At 43.3% G+C, this 18,740-nt stretch overlaps 1 protein-coding gene across 1 annotated transcript in view; it reads right to left on the minus strand.

Moving 5' to 3' along the window:
* Nucleotides 1–4,090: 4,090 nt before the first annotated feature.
* LOC134909487 (probable cation-transporting ATPase 13A4) overlaps nt 4,091–18,740 on the minus strand; it is a 230,513-nt gene continuing 215,863 nt past the window's right edge. The window contains exons 28-30 of the mRNA XM_063916411.1: nt 9,264–9,352; nt 8,262–8,342; nt 4,091–5,938 (exon numbers count right to left, since the gene is read on the minus strand). Of these exons, the coding sequence (XP_063772481.1) occupies nt 5,720–5,938; nt 8,262–8,342; nt 9,264–9,352 (389 nt within the window). The 3' untranslated portion in view covers nt 4,091–5,719. The remainder of the gene's footprint in view (nt 5,939–8,261; nt 8,343–9,263; nt 9,353–18,740) is intronic.

The following is an 18,740-nucleotide window of genomic DNA, read 5'->3' on the forward strand; positions in this document are numbered from 1 at the left end:
TGATCTGCCCCCTGCAATACTAACAACCTCAACCACCAATCAAAAAAAAAAAAAGGAATTTCATTTGCATTGCCATGTTTTCATACTTTCCCTGTTTCTGAAACTTACAAATGGGACAGATTGCAGGAACATGTGATCTGCCCCCTGCAATACTGACAACCTCAACCACCAATCAAATCAGTGGAACAAAGGAGGAACTGATGCTGGTCCCGCCCGCAAGCCAATTTAACATCCAATACTGACAACCTCAACCACCAATCAAATCAGTGGAACAAAGGAGGAACTGATGCTGGTCCCGCCCGCAAGCCATTTTAACATCCACCACTATCAGAACACTGCAAAAACTCCCAGAGGAAGACCGATCCGGTTGAAACGCGTTGGAGGAGACGACTAAGAGACATCAAACCATTGGAGGACAGGAGAGTGCTGTGAGACCCTCGGACCTACGGTGCAGACATCGGTAAGCAGTACAGACGGACGGGCAGCAGGAGGACCACACAGGTGAGTACTCCGTTGTGGGGAGGTGCAACACTGCCACAGGCTCTGTGTAGATCCTGCGGCTGAGCTCCCCCCCACGCGAACACGACCAACCCAGCGAGCGGCGCAGGCACACGGGGAGATCCCTAACAGGACGAACCGGAGAGCGGGTGCGCGAGCTGAGGGACGAGTCTGTCCGGAGCTGCCAGGAGGTTCCCGCTGCCCCCCGCACTTGTACATCTTACAAGTACGGCCGCAACGATAGTGCACGAATACCTGACTTCCACACGCAGAGGTACGGGACGCCGTCCTCTGCAACTATATGAATCTAATTACTAAAGACAGATTTTTAAAGCCCACACAGTCCGGTCAGGACTAGAGACATTTCCACTGGAAAATCTATATTTGACTTTTAAAGCAACACAGCCAGATTTAATCATTACATTTATATATTTTTTTCCAGCCCATTGGCCTTTGTGTCAGAACACACACGCCAAGAACCTAAAGGATTTAATCACCAATTTGAGTGATTAAAAGGACTGAGTTAAACATGTGCTCCCCGTGGAGCACACATTGTGATTACCACCTTTTTTCATGTTCAACAATATTTATCTGCACTGTTTCATTATATTGAGTGTCATATTTGATACATATGAAAGTAAAACACACCTTTATATAAGTATCCATTTGCATCATTTCACGAGTACTCAAACTGTAGGGGATGAGCGCAGTCAGGTGAAAACCAGATATCCATATTGAACCAAAGGGCAAGGACACCCTTTTGACTAGCAGCACATCCCATACAGTAAAACCACCCCAGTGCGCAGATTACCTCCCTTTTTGTTATCTGTTTGTGATGGCTGGGAACTGCCTGTATCCACTGGTCTGCTCACGCTGCTGCACTGATGCTGGCTGTCCGTACGGAGCGCTGAAAGCCTGTGCTGTGGCTCTGGGTGCAGGGACTTCTGATGAAACAGCCTCATTACTAAGGCTGAGAAACCGGTCAAGCAGTGCCCTGCTTTCATGATTTCTTGACCCTGCACCCAGATGCAGTGCAGTCAAGAGCGAGTTCTGACATCTGGTCTGGACTGAAGGACCTGCCAATGATTACTGGCATGTCTACTGTCACTGCATATGATTCTGTCACCATTGAAAAAATGGTGGACGATTATATGAGTGACAGCATCCAAGGAGGCATGCCAGACAGTCCGTATGTATACTGGCAGGAAAAAGAGGCAATTTGGATGCCCTTGCACAAATTGGCTTTATTTTACCTAAGTTGCCCCCCCCTCCAGTGTGTACTCCGAAAGAGTGTTTCATGCAGCCGGTAACCTTGTCAGCGATCAGTTTAGGAGGTTACTGCCACAAAAAGTGGAGAAGATGATGTTCATCAAAATTAATTATAAATTCCTCCAGAAAGACCTTTACCAGCAATTTCCTCCAGAAAGTACACAGGGACGTGTGATGGTGGATTCCAGTGGGGACAAATTAATACTCTGAGGAGGAGGATGTACACACTGAAAGGGGTGAGGAATCGAAGGATGAGGATGAGGTCCACATCTTGCCTCTGTAGAGCTAGTTTGTGCAAGGAGAGATTGATTGCTTTTTTTTTGGTGGTGGCCCAAAAAAAACAGTTATTTCAGCCACGGTCGTGCGGCAGACCCTGTCCCTGAAATGATTGGTTTGTTAAAGTGTTCATGTCCTGTTTATACAACATAAGGGTGGGTGGGTGGGAGACCTCAAGGACAATTCCATCTTGCACCTCTTTTTCTTCTTTGCATCATGTGCTGTTTGGGACCTAGTTTTTTTAAAGTGCCATCCTGTCGGACACCGTACAACTCCAGGGGTATTGCCGTATAAGTCCAGTCCAGTGGTGCTGTCTTGCGCTGCATCAGTCCAGTACTGGTGTCCTGTGATGTATATTATTTACTCTAAATAAAAAGGTTATATACATTACTTATATTATTATCCAAATAATTTTTACAGGGTTTGCCGTGTGTGGTGTAGGGGTACACTCGCCTGTGCTACATATTATAATAACTCCAAATAAAAGGGTTGTTATTAACCAAATTAATTTTACAGGCTTTGCCATGTGTGTGTGTGTGTGGTTTAGGGGTATGCTCTCCTGTGACACCAATATTGTGCGTGTATTACATCTGGGCAAATTCCAGCACATCCCACGTTGTTTGTGCCACTTAACTTAGTCATACAACTACCTCATTGCACCTTTTTTACTTCTTTGCATGATGTGCTGTTTGGGGCCTAGTTTTTTTTAAGTGCCATCCTGTCTGCTACTACAGTGCCACTCCTAGATGGGCCAGGTGTTTGTGCCGCACACTTGTGTCGCTTAGCTTAGTCATACAGCCACCTCGGTGCAACCTTTTGGCCTAAAAACAATATTGTGAGGTGTTCAGAATAGACTGGAAATGAATGCAATTGAGGTTAATAATACTGTAGGATCAAAATCACCCCCAAATTCTGTGATTTTAGCTGTTTTTGTTTTTTTTTAAAATCATCCAGATCCAAAACCAAAACACGAAAGGGTGGTTTTGGCAAAACCAATCAAGATCCAAAACACGAGCATGGAACCAGAACCAAAACACGAAAAGTGCCCACTGAACATCTCTAGTGTTAAGGTGAGGTGTACATTGCATATATACAAGAACAAAATATGGGTGCCTGTGACACTGTTTCACACAGTTCCAGGCAGTATAAAAATAAATATAGTCCCACGGGATCTTGTAGTTCAGGACCGCCAGTTCAGGTATTAAGATAGGGTATACGTATGTACAAATACAATTATGAGTACCGGTAATCGTATATTCCAACAACAATTCCTATTGAATTCGAGTATATATTGCATAAGTTCAAGAAGCGGAATAGGTACCTGTAATGCAGTATTTCCCACAGGTAGAAAAACTCCAAAAGATATTTGAAAATATGATACCACGGGATCTCCTCAGTCAGTATCGCCAAGGGTAGCCAGAGAGCTGTGCTAGTGCACCGCCCTGCATGTAGGAGAGGAATCAGCCGCCGGAGCTCCATACTGGTGATATTACAGTATGCAGTGTGCAAACTCACTCGACAATAGTCTCAAAATCACTGTACTATAGCTCTAATATTAAAGGACACACTAAAGCAGTAGTTCCCAAACCTTTTTGGAGTCAAGGTACCCTAGAGCATCAGAATTTTTTTCACGGCACCACGAAGCCAAAATTGTGTTCATAGTCATCCCTAGGCTCAGGTATCTGGTGAGGGACAGGATTCCCTTTGGTTTGTCCACTTATTTTATGATTGGAAGCTGCAGGCACCGGTGTTGCCTATTACACTGACTATAAAGAATTTGAATTGGTCCTGGACCACCAACCCAGTGCACCCCTTCAAGTGCCGCACGGCAATCCAGGGTGCCACAGAGACAGCACACAGTTTGAGAACCACTGCACTAAAGCATCCCTGCCCTCCCTCAAACACATATTCACACACAATTATTGCTTTTGGAGGCTCACAAACCCTACAGTAGCCTATGATCTTCCTGAGAGTGAAACTAGTACATAGATGTTTTGTTTCTTGTAAGTGGAAACACATGTAAAAATAAAAAGACATTTTGACTTTAACTTATCTTTATTTATGGGAAGAGGAAAAGGATACTCCACAGAAAACAAGACCATTACAGTTACAGATTTCAAGATCTACACTCTCTCTATATTTCCATTTACAGCTACAGTATATAATACATTCTTAACAGCAACCCTTTACTTTTTAACTAACTCCTGGTTAAAAACATAAATGTCACAAAATACTAAAAGACCCTTGACTGTGTGTAAGCTACAAAAAAAATAAATACACACAAAAAGAAAAAGGACACAAACAGTGGCATACCTCCCTACTGTCCTGATGTCAGTCCCGCGGCGGGCAGCAGTGTCCCGCAGGCGGGGGGCAGTTGGGAGAGCCTTTGATCACCCACTGCTCTGCGCTGCAAAGTAGCCGGTGGTCACTGAATAAATGCTGTGTGCACGCGCACAGCATGTATTCAGTGCTAGGAGGGTGGGATAGATGTGGTTGGGTTACATTGTTTCTGTGCAGGCTAAATACTGGCTGCTTTATTTTTACACTGCAATTTAGATTTCAGTTTGAACACACCCCACCCAAATCTCACTCTCTCTGCACATGTTATATTGCCTCCAACCCCCCCCCCCTCTTCAGTGCACATGGTTTTGCCCATTAGCTAACAAATTTGCTGCTGTGATCAGATCTGAATTAGGTCCAGAATCATTTACGACATACACAGCAGGATGATGTCACATGTCTACCATAATGCAATTGTACCTATTTTTAAGGCTAAATTTGCATCGCCTGTATGGAAGAGTTGGTCAGATCAGTGGTGTTCATTGCAGTGCAAAGATCATTAGGTGGATGAAAGATCCTATATTTACAACCACTTATTAAAAGTAAAACAAGATTAATGGAGTAAGCTTAATTCTCTGGTGAATATTAAAACCACATACAAATTGCATTCCAAAAATAGTTACTGTAACTATACAGTAATATAAAACCATTTGTGGTGATAAAATCCACTAATGATAGTTTACATAATTTGATTTAGAAATAAGGCTTTGTACTGTCAGTATTTACATAAGGTTAATAAAAATAAGATTTAAACAATCAATTTAAATGCTTTCTCAAAAATGATCAAGCAATTCTAAAAGTGGAATTCAAATGTAAAGGGCATCGGGGGGCGCTATTAAGTTGTAATTTTTTTTAGTACTGATTGTGCTGTGCAGTGCACGGTTTAGTGACGTAAAATGGCTAAACCCGAGTTCTGGGTGTGATGCGAAAATTGCCATTTGGGTCAGTTTTCTCGCATTTCTGCTCGCCACCTCAGGAGGCAGCGATCAAAAATGGTGGCACCAGCAGCTGTTCGCACCCAAATGGAGCAACAATTGAATTGCTCCATTGGGTACCCGGCAGTGACAGCCGCCGGCGAAAGCAATTAAAATCCTCACTAATTGTACTAATGTTAATGGGGAAGGTTGATCAATAATCAAATTAGCAGCTTGGTATCACTTCTGTAGTTAAAATGATTAAGTTTAACTACAGTTTGATACAGTCTTCTTCAAATTCAGTAGTTGGTAAATGTTTTTTAATTATTTGTTGTTTTAAAAATGAGGTCACATACCAGACGATAAACTCTTGCCTCACCCAATCATGGCTAATACGCTATTCTCGCAATTTATATACTATGTTACACATGTTCAGTGATCTCAAAAGTTGGGTTAATATAGTCTCCCATTTCACTTGTCAGTGCCAGGTCAGTGGGGATGGCATAGTCTTTCCGGTTGATTGGAGGCCATTCAGGATTTTGTGCCAATAAGTGTTGCAGTTTCTTGTAAGGACTCTTTGATCTATATCTAGTCAGCTGTTTCAGGAAGTTCCAGAGCGCTCTATTTTCAATGATAAATTCCTGGAATAGAAAATACATGTCAGTTATACACAACTATTACTATATTGCATTGCTAAAAGCAAGTCAGCTAAAATCCTGTTTTCACCATATTTTATCAAATTAGAAAAAGGAACCAGAAATTAAGGTATAAAGCAAAACAAAGATCTTGTTGTCCAGTGATGACTGTTATGGTTTAGCCTCATCAGTGTTATCTCATCTGTCAGAGGCAACCCATTTGTGGAGCATTTGTGCATGTTTTGTAAATCCATTGGTCTCAATTTGGATGCCACCTATAGCATCCAGAAACACTTGGTAAAATAATGTAGAGATCTAGATAAAATAATGTAGAGATACAGTAGTGCAATATATAAAGGGAAGTATTGAGAAGCATTTATGAATTCTCTGCTAATGCTATGTTAAGGACAAGGTTTTGTCTACAGATTTTCAATGCTCATGTTTACCAACTGTAACTCCAGAAATAAGGATGTTTTTAACAAAAGCCGTAATGGGGACCCAGCATTTTTAGCAGATTAAGGAAAGACTAGGAAACTCCCCAGAAGGCAAGAGATCAGTCCTAAAGGTCAAGTCACCAAGGATGTAATTGCCTGGAATAGCATGTCATACACAAGTACTGCTGTCATATATACAATTCCCAGTGGTGGTAACGGGAGTGAAGGAGATTCTATGCTCAGGCCCAGTGACAAGGGGGCCCATCCCAGGACCCGATGTTGTGAGGGGCCCCAAGATCCTGCTGCGGCAATGAGGCTTCTGCAGCATGGATGGATACATTTAATTGTAAATAAGTATTTATATTGCAGCATCGTTCCGGCCACCCACTGTGTATAGTTAATAATTAATGGCATTGCTCGTACAGGCTGCGGTCCCCCTGTGGTAACACCCCACTGCTCCCAGCCCACCAGGTCAACTGTCCGGAATTCCTGATATGCAGTGACGTCATGCTCGGCTATGCACGACACTGCTGCATCCTCCCCTTCTCTTCTCACCGCCAACCCGGTATCTCTGGCATCTAGTCTGCTGTGAGGAGTGGGACTGCAGTGCGGCTATATAGACCGCAAGGCCGGCGCGGCGCTAAAACAGACTGAGGAATAAAACACCCTCAGGCAGGCTGTCAGCTTGTGGGGACTTGTAGCCTGGTCTGGATAGCGGTAGGCATCTGTGTATACTGATAAGTGTGCGCTCTCAGCTCTCCAGGAGTTTGGGACTTTGGAACTAGGCTTCTGAAAGGAGCTGATAAATGATTTCTTGACTCAATGGATAGAACAATAGTAATAGAATTAGATGTTAAATATACAAAACATTATAAAAACAACCATGGCATTAATCAATAAAATAAATCTCACATACCTGTAACACAAACACCCTGGATAAGCAGTGTCTTATACAATTTTGAGCAGCATTAGTAGGGGAGTGCCCATTCCTATGATTGCCACTTATTAGAAAGGAGGTTTAGCAGTTCATGGAAATGTATTCTTGTATCAATAGCATAAGTCCAGTAACCTATGGCAATTATAGGAATGGGCACTCCTCTACTAATGCTGCTCGAAATTGTATAATACACTGCTTATCCAGGGTGTGTTATGTGGGATTTATTTTATTGATTAATGCCATTGTTGTTTTCACAATGTTTTGTATAGTAAACATATAATTGATTTAATAGTGTTCTGTCCAGTCAAGAAATTATTAATCAGTGCCACCATCTCTTTGTTTTCATATATTGTTTATTGTGGGTCTGATTACCCCCTTTTTTATGGTGGCAACATAAAGCAAAGCATAGCATTTCAAGCCCATTTTGGCTTCTGAAAGGAGCTGTATAAATATGGACTGTTTCCCACAGAATGTAGTTGTGATCCCGGCGTTCCGGATCCCAGCAGTCAGAATGCCAACACCACCACCCCCAGCTGTCAGAATCCCAAATATAAGTATGCTGGGGAGGGTTCGGCTGCGGGGGGAGGGTTAGGGTTTGGCTGTGGGGAGGGTCAGGTTTAAGCTGGGGGGTGGGTTAGGTTTGCAGGTAGGGATGTGTGGGTCTGCGGTCAAGGAGGGGGGGGGGGTTTAAGAGATATCAGTGCACCTGGCCCCAAGATTTTGTTGCTAGCCCTGTCTGTGCTAATACAGCTAATGATGACCAATGATGTCATGAGGTACATGGTAGATAAAATATTTAACAGTCATTCACTCATCAGATGCCCAAGCCCATATAATAGATGGCACTAAAATACACTTAGCAGGAAATAAAAACAAAATTGTAATTTAAGAGTGATTTATGTGCGATTAGAAACCAGCACTACATCATAGTCATGCATTGGCTCAGCTGGTCACTTACCTCTGAAACATAAGAAACGGTTAATACGATGAGCAGCATAATTATAATAGAACCTCTCCATAGGAGAGGGGTACATACGAGCTAGAGGAAACAATGAAAACAAATTTAGAATAAAATTGTAACTAAATAGTATAAATAATATTAAATTAGATGATTTTGATCTACTAATTAGTCAAACCAAATTTATGCTAAGATGGATGAGAATTACTGATATTCTGTATACTTATTACAGTCAATGTGCAATTAACAGTTTACATTATGTGCAACGTTAAACTTTCTATACAATATCTTTCCATATTATCACTGCTTAACATTTTGCAGATACAGTATGTCAAGTTATTCAGCTCACATGATAATCCAGTACCAGAACTTCACCGCAATTGCTACCTTTAAACACTGATCAAGTTTAAATGGCATTCTGTTCCAACTTTACCAAGTCAGTGAGGGGAATACAATTGTTTTGGGACATCTAAATAATTCCGTCAAAACGGGACTTTGAGACGCCTAAAACAATTATCACAATTCAATTGTTGTTTGGACGCACATACATATAGTGCATGTCACACTCAAACAGATAGGATTTAGCCGCATAAAATGGCCAAACCCATCTAAAGTCCTGCTTTGGTCATCTAAACTCCCGTTCGGATGCCCAAAGTGCCCACATTTCTCCTCACACCTCAAGAGGCTGCAAGAAGAAATGTCATCCCTGCGGCTGCTGGGCATCTAAATGGAGAAATACTTGAATTGCTTTGTTTTGTGCCCCCTAGTGGCAGCCATGGGGTAAAACAATTGAAGTTCCCCCAATGCCCTCATGTCCTTCTGAATGTTATCATTATATAATGTTTATATCACTATGTTTTCTATTCCTCAAAATGAGTAGATCATTTAACTATAAATAATTTAGAAGCAATATTTAACCCTGTTCATCAGTAGTCTTTCTAAATTCTGAAAACATAACTTATGTAGGTGTTGTGCATTCTGTAGAAATACTGTAATACTCACTTCCATAGCAACATATAATTTAGCAATATTTGCAAATAATAGAAACAGACAAACTGAAAACTGGATTAAAATTGTAATTACAAATATATCTGAAAAAGAAGAAGAAAAAAAAATTAGATGAGTATTTCTGCTAAGTCACTTCATCTGGCTACTTCTTACATTTTACTCCCTCATTATCCTGTATAATAAAGCATGATTTAGGCTTAGAATGACACTATCAGCCCTAATGTCTCCCTAAAAATGTATAGTATATGTAAAACACTGCAGCATTTTTGGAGGAAAATAAAATAATTTTAATACTTGCGATTTAGGCTGTCCACTCATGCTATCATGCTGATCTGTCTATTTTTATATAGAGGCCTGGGGATGTAATCAAGGCCCTCATTCCGAGTTGTTCGCTCGTTAGTGGTTTTCGCAACGGAGCGATTTGTCGCAAACTGCGCATGCGCAATGTTCGCAGTGCGTCTGCGCCAAGTAAATTTGCCAAAAAGTTAGGTATTTTACTCACGGCTTAACGAAGAAATTTCTTCGTTCTGGTGATCGGAGTGTTATTGACAGGAAGTTGGTGTTTCTGGGCGGAAACTGTCCGTTTTATGGGTGTGTGCGGAAAAACGCTGCCGTTTCTGGGAAAAACGTGGGAGTGGCTGGAGAAACGAGGGAGTGTCTGGGCGAACGCTGGGTGTGTTTGTGACGTCAAACCAGGAACGAAACTGACTGAACTGATCGCAGTGGCAGAGTAAGTCCCGAGCTACTCAGAAACTGCAAAGAAATTTCTATTCGCAATTATGCGAATCTTTCGTTCGCAATTCTGCAAAGCTAAGATTCACTCCCAGTAGGCGGCGGCTTAGCATGTGCAAAGCTGCTAAAAGCAGCTAGCGAGCGAACAACTCGGAATGAGGGCCCAAATCTCCCCATTGTTACTCTGGCCCTGCTTGATACTAGTGTATTAGCGCTGATAAGTTAATTTCAAAACAGTCACTATAAAGAAACAACCCAAGAATATCAATGTTAAGTAGTTGTATAGAGTAGCCAGGGGGCACACAAAATTTTAAAGGGCTACATTTAGCAAAGAAACATTACCTCTTTAGCTAGAGGGGGTTATTGTTTTGCGCTCAGTCTTTAACAAGCAGCAACAAGCTTATCTTACAGCTGTTTGTCATTATACAACTTACGTCATCAATAGCGTAAGGTAGGGTTGTGATATCTAAAAATTTAAATCCATGACAATTGGGGTGTGTGGCCATTTCAGAGGGTGTGGCCAAATCTGGGACAAGGCCACTGCCACCTTCCCCCCCTTCCCATGTTTTAAAAATACTATTTTCAATCCACCACTTCCTCCAACAGTATCTGTTTTATTTCACCTTTCCTTAATGTTTTACATCATCCCTGCTATTCTTATTTCCTTCTACCCTTACTTGAACCCCCTGCAACTTTCTTAGGGGGATATCCTATTAGGCCTGGTAAAACATTGGGTGCGAAAAACTTACTTTTTTCACAACTTTTCCTGATGTTTCACCGATTTTATTTTTTTTTATTTTTATTTTTTTACAGGCGCCTGTAAAAAAAAAAAAAAAATGCCCTTTCTCCCGAAAACACACAGGTTCAGTAAAACCTGTCTGTTTTTGGTAGAAACAGCCCTGTTTTCACACTGGAACAGGGCTGTTTCTGGGGATTTCGTTTCGCCTGCCTGAGGTCAGCGAAACAAATTACCTGATGACCGGGACAACCTGCAGCATCCCATGCCCGCTGCAGCAGCAGTAGGCTGAGACTGCAGGCATCCAGAAGCTGCCCTCAGCGCGGTGAACCCCGGCGGAGAAGTCGGGGCAGCGTCGTGACCGCATCCCCCCCTCTCCTCCGCCCCCAGCAGAAGTCACATGATGGGGGAGCGCCCATGTGACCGGGGGAGCCGGAGTAGCAGCGCTGCACCAGGCGCTGTCAGCAGTCGGCACCCGGTGCAGCTTCAGGTAACCCCCGATAAGTAACCACTCATGCTGGCTTATCATGGATAATAGGATAGCCCCTGCGGGACAATTAGCCCCGGTAAATTACCAGTGCTATCTGGATATCCCCCTTAGCCTCTATCCCTCTTTAACTCTGCACTTTTAACTTCCTCCTTCCATCTCTCACTCCTGTACCTGTCACTGCCTCCTTTCCTCTCTCACCCTTGCACCTCTCTTTCCCTCCCTCTTTTATCCTCTGTATCTCTTTCTATCTATCACCCCTGCATCTCTTACCTCCTCCATCCCTCTATCAGCCACACACCTCTCCTTCCATCTTTTACTCCATTCCCTCTATCATCCATATACCTCTCCTTCTCTCCCTTTTTCCCCTTATGCACCTCTTTCCATCTATCACCGCTGCATCTCTCACCCCCTACTTTCCTCTATCAGCCATACATCTCTCCTCCCCTACTTCCATATCTCACCACCTCCTTCCCTCTATCAGCCATATACCTCTCCTTCATGCTATCTCTCACCCTTTCATTCCTTCCATGTCTCACCGCCTCCTTCCCTCTATTAGCCATATACTTCTCCCACCCCCTTCCATTTCTCACCCTCTCCTTCCTTCTATCAGCAATACACCTCTCCTTCCCTCCCTCTATCAGTTATACACCTCTCCTTCCATCTTTCACCCCCTCTTGCCTTCTATCAGCCCTACACCATTCCTTCCCTCCCTCTCACACTACCACCTTCCCTCTCACTCCTGCACCTCTCACTATCTCCTTCACTTTCTCAAATATACACATCTCCTTCCTTCCCTCTCTTACCCTTTGTACCTTGTTCCCTCTATCACCCCTGCATCTCTCACCCCTTCTTCTATCAGCCATACACTTCTCCTTCCCTCCCCTCCTTCCCTTTTTCATACATACACCAGTCCTTCCTTCCCTCTTGCACTACCTCTTTCCATCTATCACCCCCTCCTTCCCTCCATCTGCCATACAACTGTGTGATGGGGGCAAGGAGATTGAGGTAAGTGGGGAGATGTCAGTGCCTGACACTAGAGACAGGGGCCCTGATAGTCTATAAAGGGGTGTGTGGGGCTCAGATAGCATATAAGGTTCAGGAGGAGGCACTGAGAAAATATAGTAGCTGTAATCTTACTGTGGTCTTAGCCACAGACCATGTCTGACAATGTAAAAGAATAAAGCTGGTAACTCTGCATACTGGTATATGGCAAATATGTGCCACACCTGCATCGTAACCTACAACTGATTTGTACCCAAAAATTTGTTAAGCGAGATCCCACTTGTTGGACAAATTGTCCCTGTCATAGGCTTCTAGCTAGCAATTATCAAGTGCATTCTATAAAATGATAGGGAGAAACTAAATGGTTGCTATGGGCAATGTCTCCAATTTTTAGAAGAATTGACACATCTCCCCAATAATCTGCAATAAACAATCCAACATGAGATCTCTACTTGAACCAGTCACCTGTGGGATGAACCAGCAGGCTGGAGTACAGATCCATCACCTCCAGGGAACAATGGGATGGACATGGGCCAGCAGCAACCCAGATTTAAGAAGCACTGACATTAGGAGAAAGCTGTATCCTGCAGGAGAGTGCACTACTCTTCTTGATGTGGGAAGGTGATAAGTGTGACAGGCAATACACAGTAATAGGGCAGAATAACCAGTGTAATCACCCAGCATTTATTAAGTAGTCTTTTTTTTTTTTAAATCAGGCTTCATTGATGTATGACTCTATACAGCCAGATACAGAGCTCCAGCAGAGTACTCACCATGCTGCTGGCCGGGGATCAGCGAGTACAATGGGCAGTACCCGGGGCACCTCATTACTTCTAATCGGATGGGATATGTTACTGCCCCGGCCCAGCTGTCACCTGTATGTAAGTAGCGGCAATGTCGCTGCTTGAGGGAACACACTGTACAGGCTTGCAGGGCACTTCAGACAGCCTGCATACTCTGCACAGTACCATCAGCCATGCAATATGATTGGGCAACAGTGGAGCGCCTTTCCTCACTATTGACTACATTTATCAGTTCCTTTAGGTTGTAAACACAGGAGGAAAGCGTGCCACAACTGCCATTTTGTCTGAGTCCAGTTGTCATCGCATCCTCCCACCTCCGAAACTGGGACACTAGGGCATCCCGACTCCCAAACATTATGTTCAGTATGCTGGACTGCACACTTTGATTCCGGTACTTTCCCACTAAATCCGGGACAATTAGCATTTCTAGCGTAAGGAATACACCCATATCATGCAGGTGCAGATAGATGGCCTTAGTGGTACGGTCCCTATTGCCAGTTTTGCTGACTCCCTGCTGTTTGGAATTGCAATGCTCATGTGCAGATGATCATTGGCATGGGCATTTCACAGCAGCCCATCCCTAGCAGTGGTAGGCTACTAGCAAAATAGCTACAGAGGAAGGAGATATCATTGGACCTCGCCAGACTGGTCAGTAATGTTAAATAATATACTAAATGATTTATGCTGCTGGCAGTAAGTATCGTTGCTAAATATAGCCCACAGCCAGGAGTAAGCCCGTACATTGTAGCAGGAAATTCAACAGCAATAGCAACAGGTTTGTGTTATAGAAGCAGAAGAACAAATCTTCATGAAAAGGCTTATCCAAGTGTTTATATACTGTATGTAGAAATTCAAACAGGAACTAAGATATTAGCCATCAGGTTGTATTGGCCATCTACTTTATGGTCAAGATCAAGAGCTAATGGCATAGAATGGAAAAATTAGAAAACACAGGAAAATCTGTCATTCTCTATATTGTGCATTTGGAAAATAAACAGTGAACTACTGTGTTACATCCAGGGCCGGTGCTAGGGTGTGCTATCAATTTTGCGCCTTCCTATAAATACAAATCTGACCGATCTCATCCCCCTGCCCCCTTAACATCTATAACATAGACAGTGCGTGCTGAAGGCACAAAAATATAGGGGCATAAAATAAGTGACGCACAGTAGTCTCCATTATTCAAAATTACGCCACACAGTAGTACCACTTATATACCTTACGCCAGGTAGAGCCTCTTATATACATCATGCCAGATAGAGCCAGTCACACATTATTCCAGGTAGAGCCCCCTTTCACACATTACGCAAGGTATAGTCTCCCTTTACAATGCCAGGTAGAGCCCACTTTTACAATGCCAGGTAGTGCCAGTCACACATTATTCCAGGTAGAGCACCCTTTAACACTTTGCGCCAGGTAGAGCACCCTTTAACACTTTGTACCAGGTAGAGCACCCTTTAACACTTTGCGGCAGGTAGAGCACCCTTTTACACTCTGCGCCAGGTAGAGCACCCTTTTACACATTGTGCGAGGTAGAGTTCCCGTTTTTTTTTTTTTTTATAAATCTGTTTTATTGAGGGTTTTCAGTATAACAGAATAACAGGTACAAAAGTACAAAACGCATAAAAGATAAGTAATATTCGTATGAAAGTCAAACATAATGCACGGTGAATCAGCATAAACTGTCAAAGCAATCAGGAGTGACAGTGAGACAGTAGACACAAACAGTCGAGAAATAATGTCCAAAGACCAGGAGGGAGGAGTCCATCAGGGCCTCCTTGAGCTTCGAGTAATACAATAAGAATGCCAAACACCTTCTATAATAAGAAAATAACAGGGGGTGGGGGAATGACACAAGAGGAGAGAATGAGGAGGGGAGGGGGGAGGGTAACAGAGTATACAGAGAAGCAATCATAGTGGTGAAGACTACAAGGAGATCTGTCGAAGTAGGTACCATTCAGTTGATTCAAAGACCTTAAATATGCAAGCTTGGGTGGAAAGTGGGAGTGCGTTAATATACTTTTCCCATCTAGTATAAAATTTAATGACACCAGATTCAATGTTTACCAAAGTAATTCTACGATCAAAGTCCAATATCTGTAATAATTTCCTTTACACTTCCAGTAATGAGTGCTTGGATTTGGAAACCCAGTATGTGAGAATTATTTTCTTAGATACCGTGACTAATATGGTCAGAAATGGTATGATCGCACGTCCATGTGCTCCCAGGTCCCAGTGGGAGAAATTCACACATAGACAGGCTAGGGGATCAGGAGTGACATGGGTGTGAAGGAGAGAGTTGATGAAGGACAGCACCTTACACCAAAACCTCCTGATATGGCCACATTCCCAAAAGTTATGGAAGAAGGTTGACGAATGATAACGACACTAAGGGCATTCACCTGATATCAATGGGTTGTAGCGTGCGTGTTGAATTTGGGGAACATAGGCCCTCTGTAAAGTTCGGAGATGTACTTCTTGTAGGTAAGCTGAGGATAAGACCTTCATGGTGGAGCAGTAATATATGCTAAGAGCTGAGGAGTCGGTAAGTGAGGGGATATCTTTTTGCCATTGTACTAGTAGTGCGGACCACCTAGAGGCCGTGGGTATGTCAGTTAGGAGATTGGACAACATCCTAGTGCGAAAGGGTATACGTTCACATAGGGAAATAACTGATTGTAATGGATCAGGAGGGCCAGAAGGGAGGGAGGAGTGGCCAATGGAATGTATTAAAGAGGAGAGGTAGTGACGGACCTGTAAATACATGTAGAAATGTGATTGTGGGATGCTATAATTTTCTTGAAGGAAAGAAAATAGTAGTAGTCTGCCCCCCGGATCAAAGACCTTGAAGGAATGCGACAGTCCTTTACATTTCCAGAGCTTGAAAGCAGAATTTGTGAGGGAGGGGGGGAACGCAGGATTACCCCAAAGAGCAATTTGCAGTGTGAACATATGAAACCTATGGAACAGTTTGTTAAGTTTGAGCCATGCATAGTAGATGTCATGAAATAATGGGGAGCGGAGGATATGAGGAGGGACAGTCTTTGGTGTGGAATGTAGGAGAGTGCTAGGAGAAAAGGGGGAGAACACAGCCTCATACAGAGCAGGGTCCGTATAAGAATGTCCGTCAGTCAACCAATCAACAATCCAACGAAAGAGCGCAGACAAAGAATAAGAAAGGAAGTCAGGCAAACCAACACCTCCAGCAGTGCGTGGAGCAGCTAGCTTTTTAAAAGCTATGAGCGATTTCTTGCCTTTCCAGAGAAATTTAGTAAGGAGTTTACGAAGATGCAACAAGCCTTTAGTAGAAAGATGGATAGGTAGCATTTGCATTAGATAGTACAGCCGGGGAAAGAACACACTTTGAAGAACCGCCACTCGGCCCAGGATCGAGAGAGGCAACAATTTCCAAGAATCTAGAGTAGTAGTGAGTTTGGCTAGCATAGGTGTGAAATTGATCTCATACAAAGTGGACAGGTCAGATGGGATCTGTCATACAAAACAGTGGGTAATAAGAAAAGTGCTCGTGCGCAATAAAGCAGCTGGAAGGGGTACACTCTCCTTGAAGGATCCCTCACCTTCCACCAAAAGTGCAATAGTAAAAAAATGGAAAGTGTAACTTATCCTGCGCTTGTTCTTTGTTTCAGAATAGCAACACTCTCACTCCCATAATCCAATGCTGTGAGCACAGCATAAACGGGACTGCCTATTGGGGATTCTGCCATCCTGTTCCAGCACAACGCGGAGGTAGAGGATTTCCGGGATCCTCTTTAAAGATATAACCCGCAAGCTGGTTATGAACTGTTTACAGTTCTGAAAGATTGGTAATTACCCATCTGCTTTTCCTCATTAAAGGCTGTACAATTTATTATGCTGCTATAAATTATTATACCAACTGATGAATTTTTATACATTTATACTTTTTATGCATTGTTTATGAATCTATATTAAATTGTGCTTCACTATACATCTCCTAAATTTTTTTCCTTGCATGTCCTAAACAAACATACATTGGATTATGGGAGTGAGAGTGTTGCTATTCTGAAACAAAGAACAAGCGCAGGATAAGTTACACTTTCCATTTTTTTTACTATTGCACAGATGGGATCTGTATTCCCAAGTAGGTAATTTTATCCGAGACAGTTTTGAATGCCAGCGCTACAGTGGATATGGGGCTGGGGGCAGCAGCGCATGAGGTTCCCAGGGGTAACAATTCGGACTTGGCGACGTTGATGCGATAGCCCGTGACTGCTCCAAAAGAAGATATCAGACCAAGAATCTCCGGGAGGAAGGTGTCAGGGTCAGACATAAAAAGGAGCATATCGTCGGTGAAGAGAGCCATCTTTAGTTCCACATCGCCAACCCGAATCCCCTTAAAATTTGTGGATGCATGTAGCGCAATCGCTACCGATTCGAGCACTATGTCAAACAGTAATGGGGACAATGGGCAACCCTGCCTAGTGCCTCTACCGATATCAAAGGGGTGGACAGAATGCTATTACATAAAACCTGAGTTTGAGGGTGTAGGTATAGCAGTTTGATCCAATCGATGAAAGCTGGTGGGAAGCCGAAACAGGCTAGGGAGCGATATAGATGGGGCCATTCAACCAGATCAAACGCTTTTTCTGCATCGAGGAAAAGGATATAGGTGGGCAGAGGCGAGGTGGAGGAGGCGTGTACCGCTGCTAGGACACGTCGAACATTAACTTCCAAATGCCTGCCCCAAACAAAACCCGTTTGATCTGGATGAATGATATGGGGTAGGAGTAATTTAACTCGATCGGCCAAGATCTTAGTCAGTAGCTTATAGTCAAGATTGAGTAGGGAAATGGGATGGTAGGATCCCGGGAGGGTGAGATCCCTGCCAGGTTTCGGCAATACTTTAAGTATGGCCATATTAAAATGCAAGGGGAGAGATCCTGACGTAAGCATAGCATTAAGCGCATGTAGCAGGGGAGTCTCAATTTTAGGAAGTAGCAGCTTGTAGAAATCGGCAGAGAAGCCATCCGGTCCCGGGGCTTTATCGCGTTTAAAATGACCAATGGTCATGCGAATTTCTTCTAGAGTAATCGGGGCCGTGAGGGGTTGCCAAAGTTCTGAAGATAGGATGGGATTCGGCAGGGTCTCCCAGGAGTTATGAGACGTGGGCTCATCAAGAGATTCAGGTGGGAGAGGGCGGGGTGCTGTGGGGGAATAGAGATCCGAGTAAAAGGAGCACATGACATCGGCGATTTCTGCATTGGTACTCATCAACTTTCCTGAGTCAGACACTAATGGTTGCGTAGATAATGGAGGATGAGAGCCCAGCAGTAGATTGGATAATAATTTACCTGTTTTGTCCCAAAATTTGTGAAATCTGTAATTAATATTAAACATATACTTGTCGCCTAATGTTTGCAAGAATTCGTCAAAGTGTGTCTTCGCCAAAAGGTAATTGTGTTTAGTAGTGTCAGTTGGGTCAGTCTTGAATTGCTGAAAGGCTGAGGTCAGAACAGACTGAAATTCCAGATATTGCGCCGTGTATCTATTCCGAGAATTGGCCACATATGATAATATCTCACCGCGTAACACGGCCTTAGCGGATAACCAAAAGAGCATGGGGTCAGAGTCTGCATGTGAGGCATTGTCCAAGGCAAACGTCTCCCATGCTGCCTCGAGTTTGTTGCTGAACTTTAAGGACTTGGACAAATAAGAGGGGAATATCCACA

The sequence above is a fragment of the Pseudophryne corroboree genome, chromosome 4 (genome assembly GCF_028390025.1).
Source record: "Pseudophryne corroboree isolate aPseCor3 chromosome 4, aPseCor3.hap2, whole genome shotgun sequence".
Taxonomy (NCBI): Eukaryota; Metazoa; Chordata; class Amphibia; order Anura; family Myobatrachidae; genus Pseudophryne; species Pseudophryne corroboree.